At 41.5% G+C, this 16,379-nt stretch overlaps 1 protein-coding gene across 2 annotated transcripts in view; it reads right to left on the bottom strand.

Annotated features, from left to right (window-relative positions):
- anln (anillin, actin binding protein) overlaps positions 1–16,379 on the bottom strand; it is a 105,313-nt gene that overhangs the window by 84,854 nt on the left and 4,080 nt on the right. For both annotated transcript variants that reach the window (XM_041184916.1, XM_041184917.1), the window contains exon 2: positions 11,338–11,485. In XM_041184916.1, the coding sequence (XP_041040850.1) occupies positions 11,338–11,485 (148 nt within the window). The remainder of the gene's footprint in view (positions 1–11,337; positions 11,486–16,379) is intronic.

Here is a 16,379-nt window from a genome sequence, read left to right as displayed (position 1 = left end):
TATGAACCTGTCTATCTCAGCCTTGAATATACTTAACGTCCCAGCCTCTACAGCCCTCTGCGGTAAAGAATTCCACAGACTGACTACCCGCTGAGAGAAGAAATTCCTCCTCAAGTGTTTTAAATGGGCACCCCCTTACTCTGAGATTATGCCCTCTGGTCCTAGACTCTCCCACAAGGGCAAACAACCTCTCAGCATCTACCATGTCAAGCCCCTCAAGAATCTTACATGTTACAATAAGGCCAACTCTCATTCTTCTAAACGCCAATGAGTAGAGGCCCAAACTACTCAACCGCTCCTCATAAGAAAATCCATCCCCGGGATCAACCTAGTGAATCTTCTCTGCACTGTCTCCAATGCCAATATATCTTTCCTTAGATAAGGGGATCAAAACTGTTCACAGTATTCTAGGTGTGGTCTAAGTAGTGCCTTGTATAGTTTTTGCAAGACTTCTCTATTTATGCTCCATTCCCTTTGAAATAAAGACCAACATTCCATTTGCCTTACCTATTATCTGCTGAACTTGTATGCTAGTTTTTTGGTATGCTAGCTTTTTGGGATTCATGCACAAGAACCCCCAAATCCCTCTGTGCTGCAGCTTTCTTCAGTCTTTCGCCATTTAAGTAATATTCAGCTGCACTATTCTTCCTACCAAAGTGCATAACCTCTCATTTTCCCACATTATATTCCATCTGCCTCGTTTTTGCCCACTCACTTAACCTGATATCCATCTGTAGACTCTTTGTCATCTTCACCACTTGCCTTCCCACCTATTTTTGTGTCACCTACAAACTTGGCGATAGTACATTCATTTCCCCCATCCAAGTCATTAATATATATTGTAAATAATTGTCCCTCCAACACTGATCCCTGTGGCACTCCACTAGTTACAGATTGCCATCCTGAAAATGCCACCCATGGCCCAACTATCTGTCTTCTATTAGTTAGCCAATCCTCTATCCATGCTAATATACTATCCCTAATACCATGGGCTCTTATCTTATTAAATAGCCTTATGTGTGGTACCTTATCGAATGCCTTTTGGAACTCCAAATATATTACATCTACTGGTTCCCCTTTATCTATCCTGCTTGTTACCCTCAAAGAATTCTAATAAATTTGTCAGGCATGATTTCCCCTTCATGAAGCCATGCTGACTCTGCTTGATTATATTATGCATTTCTAAATGCTTTGCTATTACATCCTTTATAATAGACTCCAACATTTTCCCAATGACAGATGCTAAGCTAACTGGCCTATAGTTAGTAACCTGTTTTTTGTCTTCCTCCCTTTTTGAATAAGGAACTTATATTGACAGCTTTTTAATCCTCTGGGACTTTTCTGAATCTAAGGATTCTTGGAAGATTACTACCAGTGCATCCACTATCTCTGCAGCTATTTCCTTTAATACCCTAGGATGCAACCCATCAAGTTCAGGTGACTTATGGCCTTTAGCCCCATTGGTTTTCCTAGTGCTTTTACTCTAATGATAGTTAATGTATTTATTTCCTCCCCCTCTTTTGCCTCATGATTATTTAGTATTTTTTGTATGCTATTAGTGTCTTCTACTATGAAGACTGATGCAAAATATTTATTCAACTCCTCTGCCATTTCCTGGTTCCCCATTATTTCCCCAGCCTCATTCTTTAAGGGGCCTATATTGACTTAGGCCTCTCTTTTCCTTTTTATATATTTAAAGAAGCTCTTACTGTCCATTTTTATATTACTTGCTAGTTTAACCTCAGAGTTTATTTTCTCCCTCTTCATTATTTTTTTGGTCATCTTCCGCTGGTTTTTAAAAAACTTTCCCAAACTTCTGGCTTACCATTAATCTCTGCCACATTGTATGTTTTTTCTTTCACTTTGATTTCTTGGTTAACCATGGTTGGTTTATCCCCTTCTTACAATCCTTCTTCCCCACTGGGATATCTTTATTGTGAGTCACAAATTACTTTCTGAAACATCTGCCATTGTTCATCAACTGTCTTTTCAGCTAAAATCCTTTCCCAGTTCACTCCAGCCAGCTCTGCCCTCATTCCTTTGTGATTACCCTTATTTAAGTTTAGCACAGTTATTTCCGAACTAAGTTTCTCACTCGCAAACTGAATCCTAAATTCCACCATATTATGGTCACTGTTTCCTAGGGGATCCTTTAATCCAAGATCATTTATTAAACCTGCCTCATTACACATTACCAGATCCAAAATAGCCTGATCTCTGGCTGGATCTGCAACATATTGTTCTAGGAAACTGTCCCGAATACACTCTGAGTTCTTGCTCGTGGCTACCTCTGCCAATTTGATTTTCCTAATCTACATGAAGATTAAAGTCACCCATGATTAATATACTGCCTTTTTTACATGCCTTCATTATTTCCTGATTTATTCTGTCCTACAGCATAGCTACTGTTAGGGGGCCTAAAGACTACTTCCACCAGTGTCTTCTTTCCCTTGCTATTTGTTACCTCCCACCCATATGGATTCCACATCTTTCGATCCAAGATAATTTATTGCTATCGTACTTATTCCATCTTGTACCAACAAAGCTAGCCCACCCTTTCATTCCTGCCTATCCTTTCGAAAAGTCACATACCCTGAATATTTAGTTCCCAGCTTTGATCTCCTTGTAATCATGTCCTTTCTAGTCCTATTAACGTCGTTGGTACCAAAGGTGACAACGACAACTGGATCCCTCCCCTCCAACTCCAAGTTGCTCTCCGGCCCTGAGGAGATGTCCTTAACCCTGGCACTGAGCAAGCAACTCAGCCTTCGGGACTTACGTTCACAGCTGCAGAGAACAGTATTTATCCCCCTAATTATATTGTCCCCTACCAATACTACGTTCCTATTTCCTCCCCCTACTTGAACGGCGCCCTGTACCATGATCAGTTTGCTCTTCCTCCCTGCAGTCCCTGCACTCGTCCACACAGCTTGCAAGAACCTCGTAATTGTTGGACAACTGCAGGGGCTGAGGATCCTTAATTGCTACCCCCTGGGCCCCCACACCTGCTGTCACACCCTCCTGTCTCTGATCCCCTATCAAATTTGAATTACCTAATCTGTGGGCTGTGACTGTCTCCTGGAGCAGTGTCCAGATAACTTTCCTCCTCCCTGATGTGGCGCAACATCTGCAGCTCAGGCTCTAGCTCCTTAACTTGGATCCGAGGTTTCTCGAGCTGCAAACACTTGTAGATGCATGGGGCATAGTAAATAAGATTGAGGAGTTACAGGTGCAGATTGCCATGTGGAAATATGGGGTTGTGGCGATAACAGAGACCTGGATCAAGGAAGGGCAGAACTGAGTGTTAAATGTTCCTTGGTACAAGATGTTCTGAAAAGATAGGAAAGAAAGAAAAGGAGGAGTGGTGGTGGTGGTATTGGTTAAGGAGAGCATTGCAGTGGTGGAGAAAGAGGATGTCTCAGACTGTTCAAGGGCAGAATCAATTTGGTTAGAGCTAAGGAACAAAAAGGGCACATTACATTGCTCAGTGTAGTCTATAAATCGCCAACTAGAGAGAAGGGTGTAGAGGAACAAATCTGCAGGGAAATTACAGAGAGATGCAAACATCATGAAGTAGTATAACTTTAATTACCCAGATATAGACTAGGACAGTGGTAGTGTAAAGGACAGAGGAGGGCAAGCGTTCCTAGATAGCGTTCAGGAGAATTTTCTACAGCAGTTATGTGTCCAAGGATGCACTGTTGGAACCTGGTTCTTGGAAATGAAATGGGTTAACTTGATCAAAAAGACAGTGGGGGAAACATTCAGGAGACAGTGATCATTGTATCAGTGCCATGCACTGCTATATGAACACACTCGACCTCTCCCTCCAGCAGCACCGACTTACCCTATCTCTAAGCTGTCCTTGTCCCCAGATTCATTTTAATCTTTGTCTCATCCGACGCCTCAACAAGAAACTTTGTTTCTTTCTTTCAGGTGCAAAAGAATGCAAGCTCCAACAACTCATCAACACCAACGCCCATCCAGGACCCTCCACCCCAGCCCGTCCCGCTGACCCTATCCGGTCTTCCAATCCCAGCCCCGGCCGTGCATTCAACATACCCCGACCTTCCCCTCTCTGATGCTGAACGTTCTGTGTTCAGCAAAGGACTCAGTTTCATGCCCTTACGCCCTCACCTCAATGAATTTTGGGCTCGGCACGATGCTGAACTCTTCTTCCACCACCTTCGTCTCTGTGCTCACTTCTTTGGGCAGGAGTCCTCTCCCCGTTCAACGGATCCTTTTACCCGCCTCCAGTATTCTCCCTCCACCTGGACCCATTGTCTGGATTCTTACCTGCTCTTGATCTTTTCATTGAGAACTGTCGGCGTGACATCAGACGTCTCAATTTCTCTGCGCCTCTCACCCACTCTAACCTCTCTTTCTGAACTTGCTGCACTCCGTTCTCTCAGGTCCAGCCCTGACTTTGTCATCAAACCTACTCACAAGGGTGGTGCTGTTGTTATCTGGTGCACTGACCTCTACCTCGCAGAGTCTGAGCATCAACTCGCAGACATTTCCTCCTACCTCCCCCTGGACCATGACCCCACCACTGAACATCAAGCCATTGTTTCCAGGACTGTCACTGACCTCATCTCCTCTGGAGATCTTCCCTCCACAGTTTCCAACCTCAGTTTCCCAACCTCGGATGGCCCGCTTCTCCCTCCTACCCAAAATCCACAAACAGGACTGTCCTGGCAGACAGATCGTGTCAGCCTGTTCCTGCCCCACTGAACTCATTTTTTGCTATCTTGACTCCATTCTCTCTCCCCTTGTTCCAGTCTCTTCCCACCTACATCCGCAACTCCTCTGACACCTTACATCATATCAACAATTTCCAGTTCCCTGGCCCCAACCGCCGCCTCTTCACCATGGACATCCAATCCGTCTACACCTCCATCCCCCAACAAGATGGTCTAAGGGCTCTCCACTTCTTCCTCAAACAGAGGCCCAAACAATCCCCGTCCACCACTACTCTCCTCTGTCTGGCCGAACTTGTTCTCTCACTGAACAATTTCTCCTTAAACTCCTCTCACTTCCTCCAAATAAAAGGTGTGGCAAAGGGTACCCATATGGGCCCCAATTATGCCTGTCTCTTTATGGGGAATATGGAACATTCCTTGTTCCAGTCCTGCTCAGGCCCTTCCCACAACTCTTTCTCCAGTACATCGATGGCTGTTTCGGTGCTGCTTCATGCTTTCGTCTGGACCTGGAAAAATTTATTAATTTTGCTTCCAATTTCCATCCCTCCTTCATTTTCACATGGTCCATCACTGACGCTTCCCTTCCTTGACCTCTCTGTCTCAATTTCTGGTGATAGACTGTCCACCAATATTCATTACAAGCCTACCGACACCCATAGCTATCTCGACTACAGCTCCTCATACCCCACTTCCTGTAAGGACTCCAACCCATTCTCTCAGTTCCTTCGCCTCCATTGCATCTGTTCTGATGGTGTCACTCTCCAAACCAGTTCCTCTGACATGTCTTCCTTCTTCCTCAACCGAGGTCTTCCACCAATTTTCCAATGGCCCTCAACTGTGTCCGGCCCATCTCCCGCGCATCTGCCCTCACTCCTTCCTCTCCTCCCAGAAACATGATAGGGTCCCCCTTGTCCTCACTTATCACCCCACCAGCCTCCGCATTCAAAGGATCATCCTCCGCCATTTCCGCTAACTCCAGCATGATGCCACCACCAAACACGTCTTCCTTTCAGCCCTCCGGTGGCATTCCGCCGGGATTGGTCCCTCCGGGACACCCTGGCCCACTCCTCCATCACCCCCTACACCTCAACCCCCTCCCACGGCACCTTCCCATGCAACCGCAGAAGGTGTTACACCTGCCACTTTACATCCCCCTTCCTCACCGTCCAAGGGCCCAAATACTCCTTTCAAGTGAAGCAGCACTTCACTTGCACTTCCCTCAATTTGGTCTACTGCATTCACTGCTCCCACATTGGAGAGGCCAAACGCAGACTGGGTGACTGCTTTGCGAGACACCTTCGGTCTGCATGCAAGCATGACCCAGACCTCCCTGTCGCTTGTCGTTTCAACACACCACCCTGCTGTCAAGCCCACATGTCTTTCCTTGGCCTGCTGCAATGTTCCAGTGAAGCTCAACACAAACTGGAGGAACAGCACCTCATCTTCCGACTGGGCACTCTCCAGCCTTCCGGCCTTAACATCGAGTTCAACGATTTCAGATCATGAACTCTCTCCTCCATCCCCGCCCCCTTTCCGAACTCCCTTTTTCCAATAATTTATAATTTTTAAATATATTTTTCTTTTCCCACCTATTTTTAAATTTATTTCGATTTATCGTTTTATCTCCATCTTTTTGCCCATTTCGATCCCTTCCCCCATTCCACCCCCATTCGGGCCTTCTGCCACTTGTTTTTCCTTTCTACCCTTAATGTCACCATTAGCACATTCCTTAGATAATATCATCACCGTCAACACCCCTTTATCCTTTTGTCTATGACATCTTTGGCAATCTCTTCTTTGCCTCCACCTATCACTGGTCCTCTATCCAGCTCTACCTGTCCCACACCCCTCAACCAGCTTATATTTCACCACATTTCTATATTTCTTTAGTTCTGATGAAGAGTCATACGGACTTGAAACGTTATCTGTGTTCCTCTCTGCAGATGCTATCAGACCTGCTGAGTTTTTCCAGCTATTTTTGTTTTTGTTTCAGATTTCCAGCATTCGCAGTATTTTGCTTTTATATTATTGTATCATAAGGCTTTGGATGACGGTAGAAAAGGACAATAGGCAATCCAGAGTAAGAATATTTAACTGGGGTACAGCAGATTTCAATTGGGGCAAAAACGGATCTGGACTGGATAGATTGAGACCACAGGTTAGCAGGGCAAACTGTAGATGAACCATGGGCTACCTTCAAAAGAGAAATGGTTCGGGCACAGTCAAGGAAAGGTAGGGCAAACAAATCCAGAGCTCCCTGGATGAAAAAGCAGATAGAAATTAAGGTAAAGAAGAAAAAGTGTGCTTATGACAGGTATCAAGTAGAAAGAACAATTGAGAACCAAGAGGAATACAGAAGGCTCAGAGGGGAGGTGAAAAAGCATATTAGAGAAGCGAAGAGGGATTATGAGAAAAGACTGGCAGTCAACATAAAAGGGAATCCAAAAGTCTTCTACAGACACATACATAGTAAAAGGCTGGTAGGGCCGATTTGGGACCAAAAGGTGATATACACACGGAGGCAAGGGGCATGGCTGAGGTGTTAAATGAATACTTTGCATCTGTCTTTACCAAGGAAGCAGATGCTACCCAGGCCACGGTGACAGGGGAGGAAACTATGTTGCTAGAAGGGTTCAAAATTGATAAAGAGGAAGTGTTGGATAAACTGTCGGTACTTAAAGTTGACAAGAAACCAGGATCGGATGAGATGCATCCAAGCATATTGAAGGAAGTGAGAGTGGAAATTGCAGGGGCACTGGTCAGCCTTCACTAGACTCAGGGGAGGTGCCAGAGGACTGGAAAATTGCAAACACTGCAACCTTTTTTAGAACAAGGGCATAACGATAAGCCCAGCAATTACAGACTAGTCAGTTTAACTTCGGTGATGGGGGAGCTTCTAGAAACAATTATTCAGGATAGAATTAGTAGTCACATGGAAAAATGTGAGTTGATTAGGAAGAGCCAGCATGGATTTCTAAATGGGAAATTGTGTTTAACTAACTGGCTGGAGTTTTTTTGAACAGATAACAAAGAGGGTTGATGAAGATAATGCTGTTGATGTGGTGCACATGGACTTCCAAAAGGCATTCGATACAGTGCCACACAACAGACTTGTCAGAAAAGTTATAGCTCATGGAATAAATGGGACAGTAGCAAGTGGATACAGGATTGGCTGAGTAATAGTGAACAGAAAGTAATGGTCAATGGATATTTTTCAGGCTGGAGGAAGTTTGTAGTGGAGTTCTCGAGGGGTCGGTATTGGGACCCTTGCTTTTCTTGATATATATTAATGTTCTAGATCTTAGTGTGCAGGGGAAAATTTCAAAGTTTGCAGATGATACAAAACTTAGAAGCACTGTGAGGAGGCCAGTAAAGAACTTCAAAAAGACGTGGACAAGGTGGTGGAGTGGGCAGATAGGTGGCAGATGAAGTTCAATGTGGAGAAGTATGAGGTGATGCATTTTGGTAGGGAGAATATGGAGAGACAATATAAAATAAGGGGTTCAATTCTTAAGGGGGTGCAGGAGCAGAGGGACCTGGGTGTATATATGCATAGATCATTGAAGGTAGCAGGACAGGTGAAGAGAGCAGTTAATAAAGCATACATTATCCTGGGCTTTATTAATAGGGCATAGAGTACAAGAGCATGGAGGTTATGCTGAGCATATATAAGACATCAGTAAAACCTCAGCTGGAGTACTGTGCACAGCTCTGGGCGCAACACTTAAGGAAGAATGTGAACGCAATGGGGACAGTGTAAAAGAGATTTACAAGAATGGTTCCAGGGATGAGAAACTTCATTTATGAAGATAGATTGGAGGGTTTGGGACTGTTTTCCTTGGAGAGGAAAAGGCTAAGAGGAGGTTTGATAGAGGTGTTCAAAATCATGAGGGGGCTGGATAGAGTAGATAGGGAGAAAGGGTTCCCACTCATAAAAGGATCAAAAACAAGAGGGCACACATTTAAAGTGATCTCCAAAAGAAGCAAATGTGATGTGAGAAAAACTTTTTTACACAGCGAGTGGCTGGAGTCTGTAATGCACTGCCTGGGAGTGTGGTAGAGCCAGGTTCAATTAGGGCATTCAAGAGGGCAATGGATGCTTATTTGAATAGGAACAACGTGCAAGGGTATGGGGAAAAGGCAGGAGAATGGCACTAAGTCATAATGCTCATTTGGATAGCCGGTGCATCCTTTTTATGTGGGTGTCACATTGACCCATTTTCAATACTGGTACTTTCCCAGTATCCAATAACTCCCTCAATGAACATTAATACCTCAAAGACTCTTTCCTGGTCTCCTTTAGCAATCTAGGATAAATATCATCTATCCCACAATACAGTGTATTTTAGCTCTTTTAATCTGTTTCAGACTTCCTTCCCATTTATATCAAAATCATAATACCTCCATTTGGGGAGGGTATGTTGCTCATGTCTTCCTTTGTGAATGTTCAGAATGTTTATCACCTTGCACTCTGTTTCAAGCTTGTGTATGTTTTTGATGGCTCTCATCTACTATCCACATATGTTATATCTCACCTCTGCAGATAAGTAAAATGAGGCCTCTCTGTTTGTTCAGTTACCTTCGGAGATATTCTTTCTCACATCTGAGAAAACCAGCCACTTTCTCCTTGCATGATTGTCATGAACATTTAATAGTATTGGGATTTATTGTAAAGTAGGAATAGTGGGGTTGGGGGAGAGAGTGTGAGTGTGAGTGTGTGAGTGTGTGTGTTTGTGAGATTTAATTGAATTAAAGATAGTTGGTCTGAAGGCTTTGATGTATCAGAAGAGAAACTAGGTTTGAAATGCTAAATAAAGTAAACATGCCTGAAGTTTTAGAATGTGAGGTGTAAAGGAAAACATGCATTTTTAGATAAGCCAGAGTAGTTTAAATTTCAAAGGAGAGGGTGAAATGTTACATTTAGCCAAAGAAGACAAACCATTTTATTTTTCCCAAAGCTTACTGATAAAGTTGGTACTATGAAAGATTTTATTATTAGAAAGACATACTGAAACAATGAAATTTGCATTCAAAGGGGAAAAACGTATAAAAGGAGAGAAGGCTATGTGTAAGAGGAAGACATTCTAAGATCTAACAAGTGTGAACAATCTCCATCCTCTGTGTACCAAGCTGCTGCCAATGGGAACCAAAGTTAAGAGAATTCACCATGAATGTCCCCGTCCTCAGGGTATCATGTGTTTTGCCTGGGTCTGTTAAAATCTATTTTGTTTTTACTGTTGCCTTAACAGAGGTGTAACTGGGAGTTAGATTAATTAGGGAAGCTAGGAGTTATCATAGTAGTAATCTGTAGACCTATGTATGTGCTTAAAATTAATTATTTTGTTAATAAATGTTTGATTTAGTTTTGTAAAAAAAACTCTAAACCTTGGTGGTCGTAATTACTACTAAATTTGAGGCCCGCACCTCGAAATAAAAATACAAATTACAAAACAGTTGTGGCAGTTGTTTCAAGTTTCCCTCTGGGATTTGAGCAGCTTAGCATTTACCATCCCCTATGCAATAACAAGATTTATAGAGGTTGTTTTCTCACTAAATCACTTTTGATTTGCTTATTAGTCCATTTAGAATCATTCCTCTTTAATCTGACCTTGCTGCTTTTAGGTACATATTTATCCCGCATGCTCAACATTATACTTTTAAGGTGTCCCACTTATTCCCTAGCGAAACATCATTGAACAGTCTGTCCCAATCAAGTGGATAGAGTTTTTACTTTGGGTGTAATCGGCAAATTATGGTCTAAATGTATTGATTAGGTTATAGTTCAAGTTTTTCCTAAAAATAACTTGCAGAAATCCCAAATGCGAATTCTTCCCTTAACCACCACAATTGGAGGAATGGCATGATCAATTGAACCATGAAACACCAAAGAGTGCAAAAGCTTGAGCACAAGAATTATTATTCCAGTCAAACTAGCCCTTTTAAAGCTCTATACCAAGCTCCATTAGCAAGTCTTAACCCCGACTCATGTTGAACTTTAATGTTGTGTTTACTGTCCTTCACATGTGCCACAACTTTAGTATTCTCTAACAAAAACAAAAAAAGCTGGAAAAACAACAGGTCTGACAACATCTGCGGAGAGGAATACAGTTAACGTTTCGAGTCCGCATGACTCTTCATCAGGACAAAGGAAAATTAGAAATTCGGTGAAATATAAGCTGGTTGAGGGGGTGGGACAGGTAGAGCTCAATAGAGGGCCAGTGATAGGCGAAGGCGAAGAAGAGATTGCCAAAGATGTCATAGACAAAAGGACAAAGGGATGATGACGGTGGTGATATTAGCTAAGGAATGTGTAGTATTCTCTACATTTTCTGAGTCATTTGCAAAAAAAAGGTGGCGACGAGCACTGCCTCAAGCCAACTGCCTTAAATTGAGCCATTTTTCAGTATTTTAGCCAATGACGTGTATATATCGTTGTAGGGAGCATCTTCAAATTTCACATTTAAAGTTCTAGATATATGTCTAGTAAAGAATTCGCAGGTGCCCTGTACCTAGGGCATGTAGCACATTAAGAAATAATACTGCTTCTTCATAATAAAAGATTACTGCTGCCATTCACTTGTGGACTACTGGGCATCTTTGCTCAGAATCAAACACACAGTAAGAAATATCTTACCTTCCTCAGTAACTTCCAATGGTTGGTTGCTAGCCTCAGTCAAAGGTTCCCTTGATCGTTTTGCAATTTGTCGAGCAGCTGCTGTGGGCCTCTCAGCCATCTTCTTCTGTAGATTTTCTCGCCGAGCCCGAGTTCGTTCAAGTAGTTTCTAGAATAGGTAACAATTCAGTGTATTGTCCAGTGTAAAATCACAGATTACATAATGCAAACACTAAGCAAATTGCATCACTTCATTCAATTAAAACAATAAGCTTTTATTAGGGGAAAGACAAGTGGAGCACAAAAACTATTTTATTGCTAAAGCCAAGATGTACTAGGCTGAAGCACAGATATTGGTTTGAAAAAAATTCATGAGACTCATCAGGAATTACAAAGTATAAAATCACTAATGATGTGATGAGTTAGGCAGCTTATTTCCTTGCGGCTTGATTAGAGTTAATACATTTCAAAAAATTACATCAATTTCATTGTTGTATTAATGTTATATACAGTGCAAATAGCAGCAAAATCTCAGACTTAAAATGTTTTCAAAAATAAACTGATGAAAGGTCATCAAACTGTTTTCTCTCTCCACAGACTATGCCTGAACGAAGTATTTCCAGCATTTTCTGTTTTTAATTTCAGGCTTCCAACATTCACAGTATTTTGCTTTTGAAATTCTAAATTGAGTTGGCTTCAATGCTGGTTTTCTTGAAGTATATTGGCACCAAACCACTAAAAAGGCTAAGTAGCAACACTGGGTACATGTATCATCCAGAACATTCAGCTCCTGCCTGATCTGCAAGATCAGCATCAATTTTCATAAAAACAATGCTTAATGTATGCAGTTATTTTTCTACAATACCCTGCTTTGTCATAGGACATGGAAATCCTGTCAGAGCATTTTCAGCAAAATCTCCAAAGGTGAAGTGAGGACAATTCTGGCAACAGATTCAAAAATGCTGAAAAATAATTAGTAAGGAACCCTTACAATTTGCATTTTACAGATTATGGCAATAAGAAGTTAAATGGGATTTAATACCAATACAAAAAGGACAAAAGTAAAGTTCAAATGACACAGTAAATAAAGACAGCATTTAGCTTCATCTGGTATTCTTCACCCAGACAGCTGCTGATGCTCATTGAGCATACTCAAGAGATATAATTTTTCGATAAAATATATAATGGTGATAGGGCGGGAAATTGGACTTGAAGCAGAAGATCACCCATGATGTTACTAAATAGTCGAGCAGGCTTGAAGCACTGACTGACTCATTCCTTCTTCTATTTCTTGTGTTCTTACGTTATAACAATCAGAAAATGATAGTTGTAACAGTGGGAATTGGAGAAGCCAGATCACCGCACATTTCTAGACTGTATGGAATGCCCTCTACTGCCGAATTTTTAAAACTGGAACGAGCTGGCAGAAGGCCCAAACATGTCATTCATGAAGGCTAGAGATTTGCTACAGAAAATATACCAGAAAATCATGCTAATTCTGGTCACAACCACACCAATCACCATTGTTTACAAAATTCGCAGGATACTAAGCTGTGAGAACTCAAAAGTTTTTCATTTTCAGCAAGTACAGATGAAAGAAGCATTTAGGGCCAGCCTTCTTTGGAGACCTGTGAACTCTATTCCAGCACCCAACTGCATCTCAAATAATTTCAGAGATTATGCCTCACTCTCCTACCCAGATCACTATTCCAAGTAACAGTGAAATATGCCTTTGGCATGAGTCCTGACATTGTCTTTCATCAAGTGTATACATATAGCCCTCAAGTCCCACAGTAGTGGTTTGACTTGAAATAGTATTCTAAATTATCTTATAACTCTATAAAAATGTTCTGTTCATTTGTCTCCCTTCAAAACTGAAGCATTTTCCTAACCTTTCCTTATATTTCAATCCTGTGATATAGAGAATCAGCTTCAGGGCCTGCTTAACGCCAGTATCGGGGATTGGCATTTTCTAAAAAAAGCAAAAGGAAACTAGATGCTAGAAATCAAACAAAAATAGAAAGTGCCAGAAACACTCAGGCAAGTCAGTACCTGTGGAGAAAACTCTGCTGCTGAGTGGTTCCAGCATATTCTGCTCTTGTTTAGGAATTTTCCCAAATATCAGGGTGAAAGTCAATACAGTATGCAAGGTGTCATCTGACTGCAGAACTTTGGTTTTAACAGAATGACCTAAGGGGGACTGGCAGGGTGAAATAGTGGGGTGAAGAGTTGAGGAATAGTGCAAGGAAGGAGTTAAATCTGATTTACTTAAGGTGTGCTAAGGTAATGCAGATGTCAATTTTTCCTTAACCTTGTAGTAATGTTAGCCTTCATTTATTAAGCAGCGAAGAATAACTCATTTTAAAAACAGTGACCGCTGAACTTTTGAACAAAGATTGGCCATCCAGTTCTGTTAAGTTTCAGCATGAAGTAATCATCTGCTTAATAATGGAACTTAATTAAAGATGTACCATTGCATACTTGTTCTCAAGTTTCAGAGCACTATTCACTGATTAACGAGTACAAAGATACAGTTAGTCTTTCAGAGAGAAAACATCTGGATAAATATTACCTTTTTAAACTGGGGTTTCACTGGTGCTGGATGGTACAGAATTAAAGACAAAGATTTTATTTGATGAAATAACAAACATATGCAACAATTACTGATAACAAAGTCTGGGAGTTATACTGATCTTGTGAGCCCATAGAAGTAAAAGGTCATTTGTATGGAAATCGTCTTATTAACTGAAATTACTGACAATTTATCAATCTAATTATATTCTCTTTATACGGAATTGTATTTTTTGGTATAATCATATATAATGCAGAAATCAGAAAACTGTCATATGGCTAGGATAAAAAAACGTATAAAAATTTTAAAGCGGCACACAGTATTTGGATTGACAAAGGTTTGATCAACTTGTATGCAGTGCCCAGAATTGTAATGCATTTAAGTCTCAAGCTATCAGATGTGGTTGTAAGTACTATTATTACAGTATATTCAGGCTTTTTTGCGCGTTTAAAAAATCTATGAATGTCTGACCTCAAAAGTTTCAAGATCCTTTTGATTTTGAGGAATAGATGCTACATTGTTTTGGTTTTTGTTTATGATTGTTGACCAGAAACTGAACTGGATCAGCCATATACTGTGGCTACAAGAGCAGGTTAGAGGCTAGGAATCCTGCAGCGAGTAACTCACCTCCTGTCTCCCCAAAGCCTATCCACAATCTAGAAGGCAGAAGTCAGGAGTGTGATGGAATACTCTCTACTTGCCTGGATGAGTGCAGCTCCAACAACACTCAAGAAGATTGACACCATCCAGGACAAAACAGCCCACTTGATTGGCACTCCTTCCACAAATATTCACTCTCTCCACCACTGACGCACAGATGCACTGCAGAAACTCACCAAGGTTCCTTGGACAGCACCTTCCAAACCCACCACCACTACCATCTAGAAGGACAAGGGCAGCAGGTAGATGGAAACACCACCACCTGGAAGTTCTCCTCCAAGCCACTCATCATCCTGACTTGGAAATATATCGCTGTTCTTTCACAGTCACTGGGTCAAAATTGTGGAACTTCCTCCCTAAGAGCACTGTGGATGTACCTACACCACATTATCTGCAGCAGTTCAAGGCAGCAGCTTACCACCACCTTCTCAAGGGCAACTAGGGATGGGCAATAAATGCTGGCCTAGCCAGCAACGCCCACATCCCGTAAATGAATAAAAAAAAGGAAAGACTTGCATTTATCGAGCAACTACCATGAGCTCAGGATATCCCAAAACTCTCATTTCTTCAGCCTAATAAAGTTGCCCTGATGTTACATCACATCGGGGTTGCCACCAAGGTTTCAGTAAAATGTAATGATGGGGAACCAATGGTGGTTGGTAAGGGACAGAGGATGTAGATAAAACGGATCTGAAGGACAGCAAAGTTCAGAGATCCTGACCTTATCATTGCTAAAAATGGAGGAAATCTGGAGGTCCAATTTTAGTACGATCTGAAGCCTAAACCAATTTTCAACTAACATAACTCAAAATTAAGTTTTAACCTAGAAGTTAATCACAGTTAAAGCATATTGAGCTATCTTTCATCCTCGCTGAAGTCCATCAGATTTATGTTTTTAAGTGTAGGACAGCAACTCTTAACAAATATCCAAGTTAAGTTATTCTTGTGGTCTAAATCAGAATAAATGTGGTGCTAAAAGGGTTGAAATAGAGTCAATATGCCATGGCATACAAGGCTATGGGCCTAGTGCTAGAAAATGGAATTAGAATAGTTAGGTACTTGTTTGACCAGTGCAGAATCAATGGGCCTTTTTCTGTGCTGTAGGCCTCTATGGCTCTATGATATAGAAAAACAGTTATTCAAATTACATTTTTGCATGTGGAAGTTATATGTAATTTAAAGCTAGTACTATAGCATAGAACTCATCTGTTGTATGATTTTAGCATATCAGAATACACTATTTAAATGTTGCCAGCTCTCTACATATTATTTACAGAACAAAAACAAGCCATTTGACTGAATAGTTGTATGTTAGCGTTTATGCTCCAGATGAGCATCCTTCCATCTTACTTCATCTCATCCTATGACCATATGCTATTCTCTATTTCCCCAACTCATTTCTACCACTCCCTACATTCTCTCCACACTGAGTAAATATGTTTCTCCTGAACCCCTGACTAGTTACTATTACTTTCTTAGTGACAACTTATGTTTATGGCCTCTGGAGGGCAGTGGGGGGCAGGGGGTGGTGGGGCAGCTGTTACACAGGTAGCATACACTAAGCATTTCTGTGAAGTCCAGGATGATATTTGAAACTTTCCAACCGTATAATTTGGCACACACCACTTTTTCCTGATTCAGGAGGAAAGCTAACAATCAGCTGCATTTACAGAATTTGAATTTCTTGAAACACGTACCAGATCTGTTAGTTAGCACTACACCAGAATATTTTTGATGAAACAGCTGGATCTCATTCCTCAAGAATGTAGTTTGGCATGTGACTTCGAAATTCAAATCCTATTGGAGTAACTGACGTACTGTACCACTAATT

Source organism: Carcharodon carcharias, chromosome 3 (assembly GCF_017639515.1).
Source record: "Carcharodon carcharias isolate sCarCar2 chromosome 3, sCarCar2.pri, whole genome shotgun sequence".
Lineage (NCBI taxonomy): Eukaryota > Metazoa > Chordata > Chondrichthyes > Lamniformes > Lamnidae > Carcharodon > Carcharodon carcharias.
The sequence above is the reverse complement of the archived record's forward strand: the minus strand, read 5'-3'. Positions and strand labels throughout refer to the sequence as shown.